We start from the raw sequence: 23,890 nt of genomic DNA, 5'->3' as shown, positions 1-23,890 counted from the left end.
GTGGCCAGCGTGGCAATGGATAACGTATTTGCTTTTCACGGTCGCTGCATTACTCCCCTTTCCTCTTCACTTTTGCTGTCCTATTTCCCCACCCCCCATAAATTCTCAGCACATTAATGATATGGCACTCCCTTCCCACCAACTCTGACCCACTGAGTGCCCTTTTCACATGAAGAGCCCCTGCCTTTCTAATCATCTTTAAATTCAGCCCTTGTTCTCTATAATGTTATCATGGCTTAGTTACATGCTGTGCTAAGCCCCAATAATGTTGTCTATTCCCTTTGTCTCCATACTCCTTTAAGCTTCTTGCACCTTTCCTTGTGTGTAATGCTGTTGTGCGTACAATCCTGGATTCGAGTACCAGCTCCAGCACCTGCAAGACCAAGTTTCATAACATTGTGAGATGCAGCCTCCTTGTCTCTAAAATGGGAGAATAACACCCGCCTGGAGCATTGATGACATTACAAATGACACATAGTAAGGATGAATATTGGTCCCCTTCCACAACCCTTCTGTCTGGAGTCCCTTTCCCTTCTATTTTTCACCTTAGCAAAGCCACTTCAAGGTCAAGAGTAATGTCACCTGTTCCATAAGCATCCCCGGATCTACTCAGCCCCGAGCTCTCCCCTCTGTGCTCACCTCCTGCTCTTGGTTGTAGCACTTTTATGCCCCTTATGATACGGTACTTTGTGCCTGGTTGTGCTCCTCCACTAGAACATAAGCTTCCTGAGGGTAAACACCATTTAACTTGCATTAAATTAGCATCTCCAAAGTGCTTCCTACCTCGTTGGTGCTAAATAAATATTTGTTGAAAGTCTGAATGGATCCTCTCTCTTCCACTTAGACCAGTTCCCGGGCATAATTTTAAATAACATATTCACCTCCACCTTCATTACTCTATTGTTCTGCTGTTTGGCATCATCTCTGTTCTAGAGTCCCAAATCCTACATCATCTCCTTCAAAAAGACAGCAATCCCCAACATACACAGTTCATTCTTTAATTATTAAGGCAATAACTTTTCTACCTTTCGAAATGTTTATAGTCTGTGGTTTCTGAGATGTATGTGGTCTAGTATTATCCTCCAGTTTCTATGGCCTAAATCTTAAGAAGGCCTGCTCCTCTAGGGTAGAAAGTGTGCTTTCTAATTCCTTTTGTATCTTGCATAGTAATGGAGTTGGTTTATACTTAAACTATTCCTGGGTTTTGGATGCCTGAGTCTTCTTCAAATCCACTCCTGATTCAGAGAAGAGGGAACACCTGAGGGCAGGTACCTCTGCTTTAACTCATGCCTACACTGCCTTGCACAGAATCTTATGTATGCACGGTTCTAGATGAAACCAATATACGTAACAGCCTCATGATTTTCAGATGATACAATCTGTAGAGAAAAATATTTTACTATTCTTGCTTTAAATTTATTCACTGCATATCTTTGGGGAGTTATGACAGCAAGGAGTTACTGTCATTAAAATACATATTCATATTATATATTAAATATATTATATATATATACAATAACCTTTATTGAATATTAAATAGATAATTCTCCTAAGTCGTGAGAAGTCAGTTTGGGAGAAGATTCTTATTTTAGGGACATTTAATATCCCATGTTTCGAATGTATAGATGGTTTGGAAACAAAACTACTCCAACGAAAGTCACCTTTCTGGTGTTGATCTCAAAATGATCTCAAGTCGATCTCAAACTTCACCCTAAAACGTAATGCTAAAAACAGAGAAGTGAAGAAGAGCATGTACTTTGCCCTGAGCACGCATCATGAAAGAAATGTTACTTATCTTGACCGTCTTCCAAGGAAAATAATGATCCCTAATCTTTGTTAAGCCCCACCATTTAAAATTCAGGTCAGAGATCAACTAATAAGAAAAGTGTTGTTTATACCTTTTCCGTGAAAGGAAAATCATGCCTATATTATGAAAAAAGATGAGAAACAAAATCTCCATATAAATATTATCAGTTGATCATCTCATTCTGAAATAATTATTGCTGTAGCCTAAAACTTAGAGAATAAAAATAACTACTTTAGTGCCATTGATTTATGTTAACTCATAGCAAACATTCATAAAACAGATGTACTAATCTGTAAAAACTAGACAAATGAACTTTTGTTCTTTTGCTATTTCCGACACGTCTGATGGTTTCAGTGGATTCATACAAGAAGGTATTGAAGTTGTTTCACATTATGGGTTTCACCTGTTTTGATAATAATTTAAAGAGATTTGCTGGGTCCTTGCATTCTAGTTCTCTACTGACCTGGGTCTTTCATGAGAGTACAACAAAATAAAAGTCAAATGTAGTTTCCCAGCTCTCTGGATTACTTGTAAGTAATTTATTCAAGTCATTATTTGTAAGTCATTAATATCTGAGAATGACTTGCTCCTTGGGAAAAGAAGACTCTGGAGAAACAGTTCAGAATTATCCCCTTATGTTTTGCTCACGGGACTATTTCAAAATATAATGGCACAAACTTTGATAATGTTTCTGAGTTAGCTGCATATTTCAAATGCTAGCAAAATATTTGAAAGCCACATGAAGGCATTATAGCCAGTGATACTAAAGATATGTGTACAATGTGATGAATCTTAAAAAGTCAAGAGTACAAAGTAAGCCTATGGTATGTTACGGCATTCTGAAATTTTCAAGGGAGGATCCAAGCATATCACAACATTTAGTATTTGGTTAAATACAGGAATTCTTCAAATTAAGAAAATTCTATTTATATAAACTAAAAAACAAACAAACAAAAAAAACCCTCAATGCCAAAATTCTTAGCATTACTTTTGAATTTAGAGAAGTCATATGTACCTAAAATGTGACTAGGAAACAAAAATATGTTTATTATTCTGCTTTAGAACTTTAGGCAACAAAATTGTAATAAGAGGTGTGACACAAAGTTAAAACTTATTTTGAGAAACCTGACAGATAATGGACCTCATTTTCAACAACTCTATTGTTAGAGCAATACAATTCCTATGACAGAGTGTCCAGAATTCTTTTCAAATACATCCTGGAATATAAAACGTAGTTTTATTGTTTTTGAGAATTTTGTTACTATCTGTGGAAAAGTATAAATGTAAATTGAAGCAAGCATCAAAAGCATCACTGATCTATCACAGCCTACTGGGGTGGGGCACATTTTAGAGATCATAATTTAGATTAGAGCCCGCAGGCCCAGATGACAGGCACTTTTCCCAAAGTCCCAGATTTGAAGCAGGGGCTGGCTAAAAGGAGGACTCCAAATTCCTTAGAGTATTTCCCTCATGCACTGTTGTCTCACCAACTTCATATTGCTGAAATCTTCACAGCGTAGGCCTTTAAAAACATGAACACATTGCCTTAATCACGTGCTAAGTATTCAAATTCCAACATTAAAACATTTTTTTCACAAATGAAGCATCTACAATGCTCAGGTAATAATGCAAATCACTGCAGTGGTAATTGTGGGTACCCTCCCCATTTTTCTGAATAAGTTAAGCCTCTCAGGACAGGGAGTAATCATTTCTAAAGAGTCAACTGAAGTAATTTTGAAGTCTGAATTTGGTTCTTCTGTAAATCCCGGACCCCCTGTAGTTTGGTACTGGACAGAGGTCTCCGGGTGTAACGATCAGGGCTGAGGGAAAGAAGAGGCCAGGCTCAAGCCCAGACCTGGGGTGATACCTGAGGTACGGGGTTTCATGCACCTCACCCAAGCCGAGCTCTCCGGACGACTGTTTTGTAACTTAATTTACAATTCCCAGAAGCTGTCATATTCACCCTTAGGAACTTTGCCCATTTCTGTCCGTATGCTATGTATACTTACAGAAAGTGTTCTCAAGTACTGAATCTCCTCATAAGTTAACAGCTACAGAATTACTCCTCACAAGTTGGAAAAATTGGTCACTTGGCTAAATGGATTTCAGTGAGTTTCACACAGCAGTAACACCACTATAAAGCCCCCATTTCTCAAAAATACGGGTGGAGGGGGGCGAGTGTGGAAGGAATGTTAACCTAGGGCTATCTTCCGAATGTAGGTTGCTGGCCCCTACATGACATAAAGAAAGCACGACTAAAGCGATGGTAAAGTCAGTAAACGATATTTTACTGAAACATAACACAGAAACTCTGTCTGAAGTGTAAAGTTACTGTCTTACGCAAGAAGGACAGACCCATTTTCAAAGACTAATATGAATACAATAAATATGGAGCTCACGTACTAATTTATACACAGAAACTCTGTCCCACAGCCATAAAAATTTATATTTAACAGTGCAACATATAATTTAATCATTGGATTTATTTGACAGGTTTTTTTGCTAAACACAAATAACTACCTGGTTTTCATATACATATATAATATATATTTTATGTATATAGATATTCAACAATCTGTACAGTCTCTAAACATAAAACTCCTAAAAGGCACAACTGTCTATACAACATGTACAAAAATGGCTGGAGCTGACACAAAACAACGATTATTGGTCAAAAGTTCATGATTGCACAAAGATTAGTCATGAGTTTATGTCAGAAAAATGTGCTTTAAGGAAAGGAGGGTTTTCAAAGAAACCTGTAAGTGTTCTATAAAAAAAAAAAAAAAAAAATTCCAGAAAACCAAAACCCAAACAAAACCCCAAACCCGCAAATAAAACGCCCCTAGGTTGCGATCACGAGCCTGTCCTCGTCCTCGTCGCTGCTCACATCGCTGAACTGCGCGGCCTGCCTCCGGGCCGGGGGCGGGGCCGGGGCCGGGGCCGGGGGCGGGGCCGGAGGCCGGGCCGCGGGTCCCTCCCGGTCCAGGGGGCGAGGCTGCCGGCCGGACGGCGGGGGCCCGGATGCTGGTTTGCCCGGAGCCGCAGGGAGTTCGTGCCGGGGCTTCGGGTGATTCCCGGAGGCGGCCGTCCCCGCGTCCAGGCGACTGGAGCCGTCCCGCCTGGCGTGGTCTCTGGCCGGGGCAGGTGGGTCTAGACCCTTCGGTGCGTTTTCCCGAGGAACTCGGGGCGAGCCCTGCGGCGACGCGCTCCCACCGCCCGGGTGCGCAGCGGCGGCCGAGGGCTGCTTGGGCGGCGCCTCCCGGGCTCTGTTTGGGGGAGCGGGCCTCTCGGGGGCTCCCTGGGCGTCCACGGTGACCTGGCCGACGGAGGGGATCAGCGTGGGCAAGGCGATGTTCAGGATCTGGAGGCCCGGGATGGGGGGCGGGGGGGCGGGGCCGCTCTGGGAGGAAGGGCTGGCGGTCACCACCTGCAGCCCCACGGCGGCGTTCAGAGCGAGCCCGGGCGGGCGCACCTGCGGGCCGAGGTTCGCGCTGGCCAGGCCTAAAATGTTGACGGTCTCCATGCTCAGTGCCGGCAGGGGCTGCAGGGCCGGCGGACTCGGGTTCTGCAGGCCCGGCACGCGGATTTGGCCGATGGGAATACAGGGCACCACGCTGCTCAATTCAGCCACTCCGGAGGGGCTGGTAGCGCTGGACACTTCGGCGGTCAAGTCCCCGGGGGTGCCCACAGTTCTGTGAATGACGTTGACAGCGGGGATCGTGAGTTGCACTGGCCCAGCTTGGATGGGTACGAACGTGGAGTATGTGAGGCCGGCAGGGACCGCCTGGATCCCCCCGACCGGAAGCATATTATACGGTGTCCTTGACTGTAGCTGGGAATGCAGAGGAAGGTGGCTGAACAGATGCGTCTGGGGAGAAGGCAGGCCTGGAGGCGGATGGAGAGCGACTTGCTGCTTCGGCTCCTGAGCGCCGGGCCGAGGCGAGGTCGTGCAAGGAGGTGCCCCTGCCGGCTGAGGGCTGCGCTCAGTGCCCCGCGGAGGAAGGCTCACGGATGACGGGCCCTAAAAGACAAGACGGAACGGTCCTTGATGGCAGAGCTTCCTTATTAGTCACTGAGCTAAAATCTTTAGCTCCTGTAAAGTCTATTCCTCCTGAGGTAAAAGTATGTACACTTGTATTTTATAAAAATGATAAACTTGCTAAAAGTTGTATTTTGATTTAAACAATAAATTTCCAACTTAAAACCTATTACACTCTTCATCTCTTTCCAAAGGTCAGCAACAAGTTTTGTAGAGTACTTTACATTTTTCAAACAATTTTCCTGGATATCATCTCAGTTATACTGAAATTAACCCTGAGAGGGGCCATAATTCTTCTTCCATTGTTGTTGTTTCTATTATTGCTGCCACCACCGGCTCCACCCTATTTTAGAGATTAGGAGTTACTGAGAAATTCTGAGATATTAGTTGGCTATGAGTATCGACTCGGGGGAAAATTAACTGGAGGACTCTCCATTTATGAAATAAAGAGCTGCCATTAACGGAAAGGTCTGCAGTTTTCATTTGTTCATTTATTCTAAGTGTATGAAATGTCTACTGGAAACCAGATTTCCAGCCATTGGCAGGTGTGTGAGCGATTTGGGGATAGAGAAGGTTAGAGCACAGGTGACTAATGTGAGAGTAATGAAATGTTAGTAGAAGGGATAAATCTCACCAATCCTCCCTTCCACCCAAGATTATCATATAAATATTAGCTTTTTCCTGATATATCCGTATTATGGAACTACATTAATGTACATACTAATTTAATTAATGTTACTTAAATAGGAACGTAATTTAATTAAATTATGTTAATGTAGGATAGGCTACAGAAATCCAATCTTTTCACAGTCTTTTTAGTTTTCTCCAGTGATACCCAGCAATCCAAAATCTGCCGCATTTAGAAATAAATCCTATTACAATTATCAGTCCATACCAGAGGTAAGAGAACTGTCAATGAGAGAGAAGAACGGATTCCTCACAAGCCCACCAGGGTTTGTGAAAGCAGGAAATCATTCACAGCACACATGGAGGGTGACTTTCCCGAGGCCTGAGTCTGGCCCTGAGCTAGTTCTTGGGCAGGAAGCTTTCCTAAGCTGTCACAGCAATTTGATCATTCAAGCAAAGTGAACTTCTTAATACGTTTTTTGGGTCACATTAACTTTGTCATGGAAACTGGTAGCTGCCTGCTAACAGGGGCAAAATGCAAAATGTTCAGATAATTTAGTGCAAATCCACCACATCGATGCCAGTGGAAGATCATCTCAGAGGAAGCCGTGGAATACGTAGGTCCCAAGACTCACATTCTCTGTTGGCACACACATACTTTTTATTCCAAGATTTTTTAAAAAAAATCCAAATAATAACAAATGAGTATACTGTAAATATACTGGTTCTTTTACAGACTTATAATACAATATACAAACTCTGACTAAAATACCTAACAAGAATCCAAAGGACATAAATGTCCTTTGGCCTTAAATCAAACAAAAAAATAAGGTTAAAGAAACTGCCTTAGCTGTAAATGAGTAATTTAAGTGCACTGATTTCTTAAGTCAGTAGGTTCCCCATATTCAGTAGGTTAAACGAAAAGAAAACCACCAAGTTATTACCTGTGTTAAAGCAACAGCCTTTCCTGCCACAGAACTTCCCAGGACCTCTTCGGATTCGGGGTAGTCCACAGACATCTGGTGACACGGGGACCTGGGCGCAGCCTCTGGTGACCTGGCAGAGTCTCCAGGAGCGGCTGCCTCACCCTCGTCCCCCGCAGCCCGCTGCCTGGTCCTAACCGGAGACCCCGGCTTCCCGCCGTAGTCCGACTGCACTGTGCTAAGCACGGTCATCTTGGTGGGCAACGCTCTCGGGAGAACATCCATTGGGTCCGTGTGTCCCCCAGAAAAGCAATCAGGAATCCTGACGTCCTCGTCAGCACCCCGACAGTCCTGGAGGCCGCTTCTAGCCGGAAGGCGCTGCGGGCTGGCCGTGGCCGAGGGGGCTGCCGACAGGACCGACTCGGCCTGGCTGTCTTCATCCTCGTCTTCGTTCTCGTTCTCGTCCTCATCTGGGCCATCGGATTCTTCAAGATCATATCCAGACCGCTCGTAACTGAATCTTTGTTTTTCATCTGATAAAAACAACCGGGAGGGTATGTTACAGAATGTTTTGCAAGTGGTCGAATGCAACCTTTTCTTTTTTATAAGCTTGGCAATACTGTGAGGAATGTTCAAGGCAAGGGCTCTACCCATAAAAAGGCTACGGTTTAGTCGAGGAGAATGACATGCGGAGGTCAGTCTGTGCAGCAGGAATCAGAGGTGTGAGGCGCCGACAGAGTGGGGCGTGGCCAGGGAGGCTTGTTAGGGATGCAGAACGTGAAATGAACCTCGCGGGAGCAGACAGGCAGAGGGTGATACACAACGAAAACCAGAAATAAGGGCCTCAAATATTATACTCGTAAAACCTGCAAAAGAAAACTGAACTATATAAAGAAAATTAACAAAGAGTTCACTGCAACTCTTTTTCTGAGCTCTTTTTCTCTATATACTTGTTTGTATCTCCCTTTTATTGAACAAATGAAAACAAAACCAAAAAAATGATGGTATTTCATATTTGCAAACAGAATAATTTTCCTTTATATTTGAATAGTAGTTTAGGCATATTTCCACTGTCCTCTGAGTAGTAATATTCTGTAATATTTAATCCTTGTACATTTTTTTTTTTTAACTGAGAAAGGTACTAAATTTTCCCATCATTTTTTTCTATAATGACTCAACCCACTTCTCACAGGAAGGGGAACATTAATTAAAAGTCATTAATATCAGCCTTATAATGTCATGTGAGACTATGTTTAACAAGGAATATTCAAGATAATCTAGGGAGTAGTTTCAGATATCTCATAAGCTCATGGGAAATTGGATTTAAAACCTTATCTATTCAAAATCTCGCAAAATTAGAGGTGCTTTCCCTTCGAAAGCTAAAAAAGTTTAAAAAGTTAAATGGACGAGGAGTGCAAAATCCCTACCCCAGCTCATTGTCACTGAGCCTCAGACCAGGCCCAGCTGAGCTGTGACACAGCCTGCGTCGACATGTTCTTTTTGAAGAGAAAAAAACGTGAGCAGAGATAATTAATAGGTATATTTCCTGGGCTTTCCAAATGGTTTGCACAGTAATTTACTACTCTTTCTATATTACAAAGATGAGTTCTTAGAGAAAAGTCTTGAAGCACCAGCACCAACACCAACACATTTGAGGATGTTTATTTCTAGGAGATAGAACAGACTAGAACTTTTATGTTTTGTTTAATCTCAAGCATATATTACTTTTATAATTAAAACATTCAAACAGAAAACATATACGTTTAGATTCCTTTAATATGTGATTTCATGTCTTTTGATTTATGGGTTCTACTATTTTGCTGTAAAATCATACATAAAATAACACCAATCTGTTGAATCCCACCAGATGCCCATGCTGGACGTGGAATGGGTGGCTTCCGGGTAGATGCCCTGCCTCCTGCCTCACAGATCCCTCTCTGATACCTTGTCTGATGTCTGAAATGCTAAAATTAGAGAGTCATCCCCCATATATTTTGAATTTGCCACATGAATGCCGAATCAGATGTATTTTTAGAGATTTTAATATGAGAAAAAATTTTTCTTTCAAAGGAGAAAGTAAAAAAACTCAAAACAAAACAGAAGAAACCGGATGACTGACGAGAGGGAACAGGTTACTGGAGAGGGGGGCTGATTTCATCAGAGGCCAACCCTGCCGCAAAGCCTGACTAGGGTGAGACTTGCTTTATCGTAAAAGCTATTACTTCTTTTCTTTTTTTTTTTTTTTTTTAAATAACAGGCCTAACTTTAAATTTATGACTTTCCTTAAACCCATTATAAGGTTGAAGTCCCAGGCAATCAAACAGCCCAAACTCTAGAGACAGTGTCTGTAGGAAGAGAGGAGACACATGCTTGTGTCATCTGGGGCAGATGCAGCAGGACACGGGTCGGGGGAGGTCACCTAAATGGTTGACAGACTGGTTAGAGCCAAGCGTGGGCTGGGAGGGCTGTGTGACTCCTCTGGGGCTACGTTCTCTTGCAGGCTCTGTGTCATGAACACCATTCAAGCACTCACAGAAAAGAGCACTAAGTATCCATTGTGGTCCAGATCCGGGGGAGAGCAGCAGCATTTAGGAGGGGCAAGGAACTCCCCCTAGGTCCCTCTCCCCTCTCTCCACTAGGGAACAAACACTTTGTCCTGTGAAGAGGAGGGCAACAAGCATTGCTGCCCTTGGGAACTTTGGTGAAAACTTACTGCAGTAGGGAAAGGGAATGAATAAGAGAAAAAACACAACTCTACTCCTTAAGGAGGGACAAGGTTGCCAGCTGAGTCCACCACAACAGCTGAGCTAGGGAAGGAGAACAAGAGGGCCACAGTCCAGAAACCTGAGAACATGGTGCACGTAGAAGGCTGAGGCTGCATCAGAACAGAGGTGGCATCCCATCCTCCTCTTCACCCCCTAATGCCAAGTTAAGGAGCTTGAAATGAGAGGTAACAGCAAAATACTGCTGGAAGAGGACCAGGAGAAGAACAGAATGTGTAGAGCACCCTCTCTGAGGCATAGCACAAAGGAAACACCTAAAACTGGAAAGGAACAAGCACTTCTCTTATAACCCAACCCCCACCGCAAACAAGAAGTGGCTCTATAGGAATCTGAAGGCTTTGTTGCTCTGATGGTAGCCTTAACAACAACAAATCTCTCCAACCCAGTCCAACTCTTGACTAGAAACGTTCTAACTCCCACACAAAGGGCCTTGCTAGGCATAAAAACCGTTTACATTAGTCTCTACTGTCTTATGCAAGATGTCTAGCTTTCAACAAAAATTACAAGGCATACAAAAAGGCAAGAAAAAACATACGCAGAAGAGGAAAAGCAATCGGAACCAGTCAGATATGATACAGATGTTAGAACTTGCAGAGAATTTAAAATAATTGACCAATATGTTAAAGGCTCTAACGAGAAAGGTGAACAATATATACTACCAAGCGGGAATTTCATCTGTGAGATGAAACTATGAAAAAAAAAAAAAAAAAAGAAATGCTAGCAATGAAAAACACAGTAACAATGATAAGAAAAGAAAAGGAAAAAAAAAAAAAACAAACCAAAACCAAAAAACCCCAGAATTCTATGTTCTATGCTCATTGAAAATAATTTTCAAAGATGAAAGAGAAGTACAGACTTTCTTAGAAAACAAAAACTGAGGAGATCCACTGCCAGCAGACCTACTTGACAATAAATGTTAAAGGAAGCTCTTTAGGCACAGGGAATATGGTATCAGATGGGAACTCATATTTACCCCCAAAAAAGAAAAGCAATGGAAATACAATAAATGAAGATAAAATTTAAAAAAATTTTTAATTGCTTGTTCTAAAAGATAATTTAATGTCTACAGTAGTAAAAATGTGCTATATGTTTAGAGCATGTGTAAATGTAAATGGTATAACAATAATAGCACAAAGGATGAAAAGGAGGAATTGTGAACACACTGCTATATAAAGTCTTTACACTACATGTAAAGTAATGGAATATTATTTGAAGGCAGATGACTAAATTTTCTTAAAAGACACAAATAAGTCAACAGAGGAGAAAAACAGAACCAGAAAAATGCTTAATTAAGGCATAAGAAGAAGGAAAAAATGAAGCAAATAGGAAACAGCTGGCACGATGATAGATTTTATTCCAACTACATGAAAAATAAAAATAAAAGGAAGGGTCTAACACATGAATTTAAAGAGAGAGACTGCTAGACTGGGTAAAAAAGCAAGTCCCAAGTATATATTATGGATGAGAAATCCATTTTAAATATAAAGACATAATAGAAAGTAAAGTTTGTAGAAAGATATACCTTTAAAAATTAACTAAAATACAGCTGAAAAAACTACATGCTAATATCAGACAAAGCAGACATCAAAGCAAGGAATATTATCAAGGATGAACAGGAACATTACATAATGATCAAAGGGTTACCTTTCCACAAACATACAACAATCCTAAATGTGTACCAATGAAACCAGAGCTTCAGACTAAATGAGGCCAAAACAAAAAAGCAATAACCAAGTCCACAACTGCAGCTGAAGACTTCAACACTCTACCCAGTAACGGATGGAACAAGCATACAGAAAATCAGTAGGAACACGGAAGACTTGAAAAATACTGTCAACCGCCTAGACCTAGTTAACAGTTATGTTCCACCCAAAGAGCAGAATGTGCTTTCCTTCTAAGCGTACGTGGAACATTCACCCATGTGTATATTCTGAGCTGCAAAGCCAACCTCGACACATTTCAATGAATAGAAATCATACTTACGTTTTTGCTTGAAAACAGAATAACCTAGAAATCAGTTACTGGAAGATATCTGAACAATCCCCCAATATTTCAGAATTAAATAACACATTTCTAAACAATCCATGAGTCAGAAATGAAAGCCTCAAAGAAAAGTTCGAAATATTTTAGCTAGAAATGTAACTGGATAAAACCCAAAATATAACATTCAAAATTCGTGGGATGCAGCTAAAGCAGTGGTTAGTGGGAAATTTATTGTATCCAACACTTCTATTAGAAAAGAAGAAAGGTCTCAGATAAATAATCTAAGTTCTCAGCTTTAGAAATTAGAAAAAGACAATCAAACTAAACCGAAAGCAAGGAGCAGGAAGGAAATAACAGAGGCATCTTTCAAGTGGCCAGTGGCTGCGAAGCTATAGCACATCAATACGACGGAATACTACTCAGCAATAGAGAGGAATGAACTACTGACACCCACAAAAACATGGACAAATTCACATGTATTCTGCTAAGTGAGAGAAACCAGACCCCCAAAGCTCCTTATTCTGATTCCTTTCTTATGACACTCTGGAAAACGTACGAATACAGGGAGGAAAAGAGATCAGTGGCTGCTAGGGGCTGTTGGATGCAGAGGGGAGGTGTCTATACAGAAGTGGCGCAGAGGAATTTTGGGGCGATGGAACTGTTCTCTGTGGAACTGTGGGGCTGGACACACGATTGTACACATTTGTCGAAAACCACAGAACTGTGCACCCTAAGGTGAATTGTAGGGTGTGTAAATACAAACACAACTAACCAGGATGTGGTGGAAATCTAAGATGAAACGCAAGCTGAGACGGATGGCTGAGTACAAATGAACTCCACAACCATGACCTAGGTAACCCCGGCAAAGGGGGCTCTGACCAGACAATGTGAAGGCTAAAGACAAAAAGAGCTGCATACAAACACTACGCTGTGATTGTAAACCTGTTTTTCACAGGTGGGTCAGCATTTCTGGAACTAGTTTATTGGTATGCTAGAGTTGAACAAATAAGTGAACATACTGTAGATGAGAAGGTTTCTCACTGTTGGTGAAAGAAAAAAAAAGGAAGTGGAGCAGGCTAAAATAAACTCTGTGGGACTGGACTGGAACTGGAATTATCAGTATGGACTCATGTTCTCGTTTGTGTGTGTGTGTGCGTGTGCGTGTGTGCGCGCGTACACATACACAGATACAGAAATAAACACAGATGTACGTATATGTACGAGTTAGCATAAATATGCATATTTCCCAGCTCTATCCAACGAGAGGGGCTAGAAGCAGTGACAGGTTAGTAGCCAGAAACACACCACCTAGCGGCTAGATCTTGGTTCCTAAATACCATTCTCCAGTAACGTGAACCAGGGGTCCCTGGGGAAATAGTGAACTCCATGGCTGGAACATCTTGGGTGTCAAAAAGTAAGGAACTGGGATTCCCTGGTGGCGCAGTGGTTAAGAATCCGCCTGCCAATGCAGGAGACATGGGTTCAAGCCCTGGTCCAGGAAGATCCCACATGCCTAGGAGCAACTAAGCCCATACGCCACAACTACTGAGCCTGTGCTCTAGAGCATACAAGCCACAACTGCTGAGCCCACATGCCACAACTACTGGAGCCCACACGCCTAGAGCCTGTGCTCCACAACAAGAGAAGCCACTGCAATGAGAAGCCTGCGCACCGCAACGAAGAGTAGCCCCCGCTCACCACAACTAGAGAAAGCCCGGGCGCAGCAACAAAGACCCAACGCAGCCAAAAATAAATGAATAAATAAAATAAAAATTAAAAAAAAAAGTAAGGAACCACTTAAAGAAAAAAAAGAAGCAGGATGTTGAAAGGGCATAGGAACGGACCTCAAAGAGCTCTCAATGGTCAATGAGAACTTGAGCTGCACAATAAATAACTGGATTATAACCCAAAGAATAAAATACATAACCTTGAGTCCATACTGATGTAAATGAATGAACGGATGAATGAACTAATGGAGAAATGGTACCTTTTCCTTGCAGAAAAATTCTAACTGATAAATTAGAACCCCACAGCAATACTTACCACAGGCAAGATCCCTCAGTGCATAAACAGGATATCTGCAGAGTTTTAAAGTATCTCCGCAAATATGTAATATTTATAAGGGAACAACAGTAAGTTTACAGTAGCTAGTCCTGGCAGACATCACCTTAGCCGAGTAAAGAAGGTTAACGTGACCAGTAATACACACTGACATGCTGTACCCCCGATATGATGCACTAAGAAAAGCATAACCACCCTATGGCGCCTCCCCAATAATGTATACCCTCAATCCAGCTGTGAGCATATATCAGAAAACCCCAAATTGAGAACAGTCTACAGAAAAACTGATCAGGACTCTCTATAAATGTCAAGGTCATGAAAGACAGGAAAGACTGAGGGGCACGGTGGAGGAGCCACGACGACTAAGTGTGATGTGGGATCCTGAAGGGGAGCCTGGGACAGGAAAAGGACATCAGGGGAAAAACTGGTAAGTCCTATGCTTTAGTTAGCAATCCTGAGCTGACAAATGTTCTTGGTTATGTAAGATGCTAGCACAGGGGAGGCTGGGTAAAGAATATACAAGAACTCTCTCTACTAGTTTTTCGACTTTCTACAAAGACCAAAATAATCTTAAAAAAATGACATTAAGGAAAAACCTATTTGCCAATGCTCCAGGACCTTTATTTTACTCTACTGACACCAATATTCTGTCTCATTCAGATAAGCCTGCACAATCTCCATCTCCCTGCTGTTCTTATTATACTCATCAAGACTTCTCTTTCTGACAAGCAATTTTTTTCTTTCCCATTATTTAATAGGAAACTATTAATTGAAACAAATTCCAACACTTCTCTTGTTTAATTTAAAGGCACAGGTAATTTCTCCAAAATACATCCTAACACACACACACACGCACACACACACACGCTCTTTAAATATCTGGCACCTAACACTATTCTTACCTTGTATCTTGTACCTATTTTTGCAGTTCTTATTCAGTTGTCCGTATGATGCCTGAATGCCTCTACTCCGGTTCTAGCCATCGAGACTGCGAGAGAACCCAGCTTAGTACTACAGACAGACCAGTGCTATCTGATCATAACTAAAACAAGGACTAATTAAGGCCCTGACTTTTTATCAGACAATGATTTAAAAAAAATTTAAAAAGCAGTTAATTATTTTAAAGTGTGAAGCCCACAGCTCAGAAGTGTCAGAGCCAAGATTTAAACCCAGGTCTCCACATTCAGATGTCATATTATAAAAACCTAACCACAGAATGATCTGAAAGAAGGTCAACAATGAACTACCGTCAATAACCTAGCTTATAAATATGCATGAGTGAGTTGAATATTTACAGGTACAGACATTAAAAGCTTCAAGTAATTATTTCATTTTGAAGAGCAGAACATATAAAATACAATCCCCAAGGAAAATGTAAACTAATAACCTTTTTAATTTCACAACAAATACACTGTATTTTACAGTAAGTATGGAAGTTTAAGAATAATTAGTTATACTATAAATCTTTAAAGTTTTTAATTTTACATATAGATACAAAATTTCAGTGTATGCAGTGTATGAGAAGGATTTATAAAGAACACCATACGCTTTTTAGTGGGGAAGGGGGTAAAACTACTTGGCTCCATTTCAATGTTCTTTGGCCTTGATCGTCCCATACTTCAGATCAAGGTTTGAAGTATTATGGGTGGGAAGACGTACAGGCTGGTGTCCCTGGACCTTTCTTTCTCCCTGGACAGAGCCACATGCCTACGGCTCACAGAGGACTTGAGAAGAGCTGGGATTTCTTTCTGTAGTTTTCCTTCCCCAAGATAAGGACTGAATAATGTTTCTCTCTCTACGTGCACTGGGTCGTAAAACTCCTGAAGGGGAAGACCCCTGTCAAAGTTTGGGAACCTGAAAATGAATTTGGGGTCATTACATATTTGTTAAACAGGGTGGATATTCTAGGGTGACCGGAACAAGATACAGTGGATAACGTAAATGAACCGAAGACAATGGCATCTTTTAAAGATGCACAGCACCGAAACAAAGCCCAGACACCTCTGCTCTCTGGATGCGTGCTAAGAAAAGTCCTTTCGATTACTGCCCTGTCCCCTTAACCCCTACCCCCAGCGAAGACTGTTGCTATCCGGTCAGAAGTTGTGCAGGGTAGAAGACCCAGAAAGGAAAAGTGACCTGCCCAGGACAAGTCAGCGAGGTCAAGAACACAGACGTGTTAACTCCTCCAGAACCTGCCATTTTGCACTCTGTGATACTGCTTGTTTTGCTACAGCCTGTTACTGAGCATAGTAACTACGACGGCATACTACACTGAGTTCCTATTGTATCAGGGGCTGCCAAACCATAGTTGCTGGCCTCACGCGGCTCCCGCCTGTTCTTTTAAATAAAGTTTTACTGGAACACAGCCAGGCCCATCATTTACATACTGTCTATGGCAGCTTTCCTGCCACACTCACAAAGTTTAGTTGTCATGCCAGAGACTGTGCGGCCCACAAAGCCTAAAATACTGATTATCAGGCCCTTTACAGAAAAAGTTTGCCCACATTTTACTCGTTATGTTTAAACCTAACAGCCACTCGTGACAGAGCTGATACCAAACTCATTTTACACAGGAAGTTAAGAGACTTAAATACAGCTGGAAAGCATCAAAGTCAGAATTTGGAAACAGGTTTTTTTTTTTTGTATTTAGGAGTCTTGTCATTACTCCAGTAAGATACTCTATGACAACTGTTCCTTCCTTGCTTTGTACCATGTAGACTGTACTGTTCCAGCAGGGGGAGGGCTGTAGCTCACCCCTCTGCATCCCCCAAGGACCCTAGAACAGGCATAAGGAACCCATACTTGCAGAACAAATTCATAAATAAATGGCCTATAAAATTTCTATTTAATTTCTGTCCTCCTAGAGACATTCCCAACTCATTACAAATAAAATTTCTACTACTCAGTACAATTTTACATATGTGTAAAATTAATTCTTCTATTTTCTGTGAATTTAAATTCATGAGGGAAAAAGAAGGTAAACAATGCAGCAATATTGTTTTTCAAAAGTAATTTATGTCAAACCACTTCCCTGAAGATGTGTTTCAAAATCTGATTTCAGTTGGATGAACCCCAGGCTGCCCTCCCATCGCTGCCCAACAGTGACCCCTGCTGGCTGAGCCAGGAGGGGCTTCCCTCAGACAGGCTCCCCTGGGAGGTCAGCAGCACCTCCCTCTTCAACATTCTGCTACTGCTGTAATTGGTCTGCTTTTGTTTTCCTCATGTTTAGAAAAATTACTCTGAAATCCAGACAAACAAGGGAAACCTGGGGAAAAAGTCTTTTAAAGCATGCAACTACTGCAGTAGTGGGTTTTTGTTTGGGTTTTTTTATTAAACTATGTTTTCATCTTAACAACATAATGAGCCAGGGTTTAACGTTTGTTAACTTTAGGCAGTAAACCAAAAGGCAGTGGTATCTGCACTGTTCATTAACGACATACACACTTCTTTAACTGTAAGTCTCAAGACCTATCATGGTTTCTTATTGTGCGTGGAAGTTTCTCTTAAAAGAACTAATAATGTTTTCTGTAAACATCCCAGTGACAAAAACATATTCTACAGGTTTCATTTTGAAAGCACTTCATTTAGAAAAATTCATTAAATTTATTTTAAGGGTAAACGTGATACAGGTTTTAAATCCTGTGATCTAATGCCATCCTCTTACACGCATCGTCCTAAGTACTTAACCTCCAGCGGGAACAGTGTTTCCAGTTGCACCTTGCCACACTGAATGGTTCTCCCAGTCTGGCAGTGGAGGGCACATGTTAACATTCCGAGCAGTCTGTTGACAAAAACATTCTTCGGATCAAGGACATGAAAAGCAAATAGCCAGTAGCATGGTTTTTGACACAAAAGGTGAAAAAGAAAAAGTACTTACTAATACCCCAAGAACACAGGAACGCAATTCCTGAGACTGTATCGTTTTGCACGGCAAGAATACAGGGACACGTGCAGCTGGCTGGAGGGATTAGACTTTTCAGGAACACCTACTATAACTACAGCTTGAGTTGCTAGTTTTAAACTACACGGGAACTCCTTTGAGATGTCAAATGTCCAAATTTTAATGGCTGCCTTAGATAAATTTATAGTCCCCTCTGCTTAATTCAAAATAAATGTTTCCCAACATCTCTAAATTTACTCCATTTGAAAATTGGAACAAGAATTCATCTGCTGAAGGATAAAATGGGCAGGGCTTCCCTGGTGGCGCAGTGGTTGAGAGTCCGCCGGCCGATGCAGGGGACACGGGTTCGTGCCCTGGTCCGGGAAGATCCCACATGCCGCGGAGCGGCTAGGCCCGTGAGCCATGGCCGCTGAGCCTGCGCATCCGGAGCCTGTGCTCCGCAACAGGAGAGGCCACAACAGTGAGAGGCCGGAGTACCGCAAAAAAAAAAAAAAAGGGCAGCCATACAGCCCACTGTTCTAGGGGCAGTAAAGCATCAAAAAATCAGGGGTCTTTGCTCCTGCATCACAGCTTCTTCACGCTGACCTTTAATAAGCACTCTATCAACCAGGGAACATGCACATTCTGCTGGTGAATGACATTCAGAGTATCAAGTTGGTAGAGAGTAGAAAACAGGTTTAGGACATTCAAAGAAAGAAAAAGATTGAAGATAATACCAGGAAAAGAAATACTGTAGATAAGTAGAAATAAATATACAGTAAACCTTTGATGAAAATAAACAAAACAAGGCAGATATTAAGGAAAAATTAAATATGAACATAGAACAAAAAGACTTGGGACTTTTCCCAGAAAACCAGAAGCTGACCGAGACATTACCGAATGGTAATGAGTTTTCAAAAATAAATATGGTGGGATACTCTGTAGTAACACTGGCCTTTGGAGAGCCTTTAACAAATTTTGTTGAATAAATGAAAGCTCAGAGATGATATTTCTTGATGATTATGTATGTGCTACAGAAAAGATCAAACGACCAAGCCCCCTAATCTTTCCTCTAAACCTTAGAAACACTATCCTTAGGTTTCTGGTTGCTATTCTGCAAAGCCTGGCATTTAGAATCAGGGTGCCCAAATAATATCCTTGTGGGGTTCTTTTCCTTAAAATGTTTACCCCATTTCCCAGATGTCTGAGATAATCAAGGTGTAAATATCTGGAACAAGTTCTTGCATATCCTGTTAGCACTGGCTGTTTAGGTATATGTGACTTTCATATAAGTGTGCTGAATTGAATAGTCCTTCCTAAGGTGCTGCAGGACTCCACTTCTGACAGAACTGCCCTGCTGTCAATGTGAAATATGAAGGTGGCTATCAAAACTACTTAAGGATTTTATTCAGTATCTAGAGAAGACTTAATGTCACAAATTTTCGTATTGATCAAGACGATGTGTCAGTGTACTGGTTTCCCAAGAGACACGTGGCTCCTGAACCTGGCTACTTATTTTTCTTTAATCACCGTTATTTGGTAGCCATCTGTAATCTAGTTGCATAATTAAGTGAGAAACTTCGACTGTGTTTAGGAAAGCCTAGGTGACAAAGGAGATTCCGCTGATAAGAGTTTACTCAGTAATTTCATACTTGCGTATTTCACATAGTAGATCAGTCACGTCCCTGGATAAATGCAGCCGTGAGGGCAACATGAAAGGCATCGGAAGAGCCACTGGAATCACTACCTTTTGGGACGCAGGTAAGAAACTGCTGTGACACCTAACTGCTGGCCAAACCTTAGCATTTTCCTGAATTTTTACGTAGACACGCAGCAAATGGAATCTCAGTGCGGTTTCTAGCAGTGCACTGTGCAGTGGGCTTAACACCAGAGTTACATTAGATTAAAAGTATGAGAAATGACAGTATGACCCTAGGATGCCACAAAAGCACTTGATAAAACTGTTCATCATTAAAGGGAAGAGACAGCAAGTTATGTGTGGAAAGACCCTACATTACACGATGCAATTTCATCACTTATTTTCATTTGTTGGGCCAGGAAAATAGGGAATACACTGTCAGGCAGCCATCTCGAGCTGGCGGCTGAAGTCTCAGAAGGAACCGCTGCCATGAGCCTGATCCCTGAGAAGGGGGAAGCTTCCAGGTGTGATCAGGGAGGCAGGAAACTCCTACGGGCAGGGAGGAAGCAGGGGGAGAGAGAACCCAGCATGTCAGATCACTCGGCACTGACCAGATTCTGGACCCCAAGCTTCCTTCTACGAGCAGATGTACACCTCAAAGATTAAAACTATGATAGTTGAAAATATTCTCCCTCCTATTTTTTTTTAAAGTTAGTCACTACTTCTACTACTACTATATGGCTAATAATTTGTAATTTTCCTTGGAAAATTAAATTGATAGTAAAATGAAACACTTCGTAACACACGCCACTACTTCGTGCAACACCCTTATGGAATTGAAAAGGGCACGGTTTTAAAACATACCCGGAAACACTAAGGTAGGAAAAAATCAAGTCCTTATCTTTTATGATAGTCTAGTCTGTGGGGAAAGTTCTACCCCTTGGTGCTGCTCAGCAGAAATGAATTCCAGGAGAAATAATGCTCCCTAATTTAATAAATGAAGAGCAAGATTTCTAAATGAGTCATTATACACATATACATACAAAATTGGGTGTCACAAGGGAAAAAATCATACCAGACTTTCCACCCAAACCTGTAAACTCCATCTGGTAGAGAATGAGGGATGCTGAAACGCTGAGGTACTCTGTTCATAAAAACACCCTTTCAGAAAAAGATTAAAAAAAATTATTTATTTAGCTGCACCGGGTCTTAGTTGCAGCACATGGGATCTTTAGTTGCTGCATGCGAACTCTTAGCTGTGGCATGTGGGATCTAGTTCCCCGACCAGGGATCAAACCCGGGCCCCCTGCACTGGGAGCACGGAGTCTTAGCCACTGGACCACCAGGGAATTCCCCCCCAAAAGATTTTTGCTCTATCGTATTATTTATTATTGCTGCTGAATGGGACTAACCACTTAAAGAAATCATGCTTCTTTTAGTCATTATTGTCTAAATTCCCACTACAAAATAAAACAGCAGCGGCAGAAAGAAAAAACAAACAAAAGCTCAGCAATGAAAATTCCTGGGGACACAAATTAAAAGCCTACTATTTGTTGTTTGCTTGTTTAAAAAACATTTGAGAAAATAATCCAGATTAAAAGTCAGATGTATATGGGACTAAAGAGGTAGTGGCTTTAGATTACTTTAGATGATACAAGAAAAAAAAAAAATCCCTCAGACTTTCTTAAAGGAAGGTGCTAAAACTCCCCTGCATAGTAGGACCTGTCCCCCAGCGCCCTGCCCAACTCTCTCATCCTGCCCCACTTATACTCCTGATGCCCTATTCCCCTCTCCCAACCTCTGGGCTTTTGCTCAACAACTCCCTCGGTCCAGAATGCTTGCCCTCCTTTACCCCACCCCCTCATCAATACTTTTTCAAACAAAGCAATATATGCATAATTATATTTTGATATATTTCCTTTCTTTTCGTTCTCCTAGGACACCCTTAGTCATCCTTCTGTTCCAGACGAGGCCGTCACTGTCCTTCCCAGATCCCAGCCTTGAGGAGTGAACCCTGCCAAGTCTGAGCTCACTCCAATGTCCCAACATCACAGCCACAGGCGAGGAGCTCCTGAGGGCAGTGACTGTGGACATACTAGACAGTTGCTGCGGTGCTAAATAAATAATCAATCACAAAAAGAATAAACTCTTCTTCTCTGGAGCCACTGAAAAATGGAACAGATATTTATCAGTCTGCACAGATCATTACTGAGGATGAAAAAATGGAATCGTCAGGATAACTTAAAATATCTTCTAGTCTTCTGATCTAATAACCAATAAATAAATAAAAAATATCTTCTAGTCTTCTGATCTAATAACCAATAAATAAATCTAATAACCAATAAATAGTCTTCTGATCTAATAACCAATAAATAAATAAATAATCAATCACAAAGAGAATAAACTCTTCTTCTCTGGAACCACTGAAAAATGGAACAGATATTTATCAGTCTGCACAGATCATTACTGAGGATGAAAAAATGGAATCGTCAGGATAACTTAAAATATCTTCTAGTCTTCTGATCTAATAACCAATAAATAAGAAATTAACAAATGAGTGGCCATCATCACCTTGAAAATTCCTATATCGACCACGGCCAAATCATGTAAACACTATTCATAGGTAAAGGCATTAAATATTGTATTACAGCTACCACTGAATTGTAGTGAAGGAATGTAATGGAAAACTAGTATATCATAGTCTAAAAACAACAATATTGAATGATTTCCTGACAGATTATAGGTCATTTTTTTCCAGTCATCCATTCAATCTACAACTATTTACTATCGATGGTTTGCTGCTAGCCACAATCCCAGCAAGTGCTGGCGATACAGCAGTGACCACAGGGAGATCGCCGTCCTTATGTTCTATTTTCTAGTTGAAAGGAACAGATAATAAATACACACACTCATCTGTAAGTTGTTAAGTGGTTGTAAGTGCTATACGGAAAAATAAAGCAGGTCGGGGGCGTGAGTAATGCTGGCAGTAAGAGGGTGAGGTGCTCTTTTCTCGAGGGAGCTTCAGGAAGGCCTCGCTGATAAGGTGACATCTGAGCAGAAGAGCACTGAGAGATGATGGGGTGTCTTGCAGCACCTGGTGGAGGGCATTCCAAAGGGAGGAAAAGAGAAAAGGCCCTGGAAAGGGTCCAGCTCGGTGTGCTTGCCACCGAGGCAGGCGATCAGGGTGGCTACGGCTGAGGGGCAGGGGAGGCGGGAGTGGAGCTGAGTTTCAGAGGCGTGGTGCTCGCAGGGGACACAGACCACGGCTCCGAACGAGACAGAAAACCGATGGAGGGTTTTAAGCAAAGCAATGACGTAACTTGTAGAAACCACTTTGGCCGCTGTGTTGAAAGCAGGCTGTAAAGAGGCAGGGGCTGAACCACGGAGACCAGTGAGGGGCTACTGCAAGCAACTTAGAAGACGTGATGATAGCTCTGACCAGGGCTGGGAGGAACAGGTGGTTCAAAGCGGTAGGTTGCCGAATACGTTTTGAAGGAAGAGCCAAAGGTTTTACTGGTGGGTTGGAGCCAAAGGACACCAAGTACGACTTCAAGGTTTTTGGTCCAGCAGCTGCAAGGATGGGAGAAGGACTCCAGGGAAGCGTGCTTCTCAGAGTCACATAAGGGGGAAACCAGGAGTTTGGGGCACGTCACACTCTAGATGCCTATTAGACATCCAAGTGGAGATGGTGAGTGGAAAGATGGACATGCAAGTCTGGAGCGGATACTGGAATCATCAGCATATAGATGGTATTTAAAGTCGGAAGGCTACCTGGGGAGGGAGCACAGACAGAAGAGATGAGAGATTAGTGACCGCAGCCCTGGGCACTGCATTCAGAGGCTGGGGAGATGAGAAGGATCCAGTAAAGGAGAGTGAAGAAAGAATGCCTAGAATATTCTAGGCTGGTGTTGGACTAGAAAACAGTACACCCTGCGGACACGCAGCATCACACTGTGGGCTTCTGCGCTTTCCTCTCTAAAAACATAGACATCGAAAGAATTGCTAAGCAAGATCCCATCTCTTAACTACCATCAGTTTAATAGAGTGAATCTTCTTCCCAAAGAATAATAAGATCCAAACGTAGGACAGCAGTCAAGAAAATGTAAGTACAGACAGCAGACTACCATGCATCAAGGTGGCCCCAAACT

The 23,890-nt window shown here is 41.9% G+C and overlaps 1 protein-coding gene and 1 long non-coding RNA gene across 8 annotated transcripts in view; one reads left to right on the top strand and one right to left on the bottom strand.

Moving 5' to 3' along the window:
• Positions 1-4,074: 4,074 nt before the first annotated feature.
• Positions 4,075-23,890, bottom strand: part of HIVEP1 (HIVEP zinc finger 1) — a 143,246-nt gene continuing 123,430 nt past the window's right edge. For all 7 annotated transcript variants that reach the window (XM_067751996.1, XM_067751998.1, XM_067751997.1 and 4 more), the window contains 2 exons: positions 7,418-7,929; positions 4,075-5,828 (listed from right to left, as the gene is read on the bottom strand). In XM_067751996.1, coding sequence (XP_067608097.1) covers positions 4,650-5,828; positions 7,418-7,929 — 1,691 coding nt within the window. In that variant the 3' untranslated portion in view covers positions 4,075-4,649. The remainder of the gene's footprint in view (positions 5,829-7,417; positions 7,930-23,890) is intronic.
• LOC137231562 (uncharacterized) lies at positions 4,777-22,012 on the top strand. The gene is made up of 5 exons (XR_010946657.1): positions 4,777-4,951; positions 9,467-9,587; positions 14,536-14,650; positions 19,773-19,864; positions 21,681-22,012. It is a non-coding gene; the product is annotated as an uncharacterized lncRNA (long non-coding RNA).

The sequence above is a fragment of the Pseudorca crassidens genome, chromosome 10 (genome assembly GCF_039906515.1).
Source record: "Pseudorca crassidens isolate mPseCra1 chromosome 10, mPseCra1.hap1, whole genome shotgun sequence".
NCBI classification, from domain to species: domain Eukaryota; kingdom Metazoa; phylum Chordata; class Mammalia; order Artiodactyla; family Delphinidae; genus Pseudorca; species Pseudorca crassidens.
The sequence above is the reverse complement of the archived record's forward strand: the minus strand, read 5'-3'. Positions and strand labels throughout refer to the sequence as shown.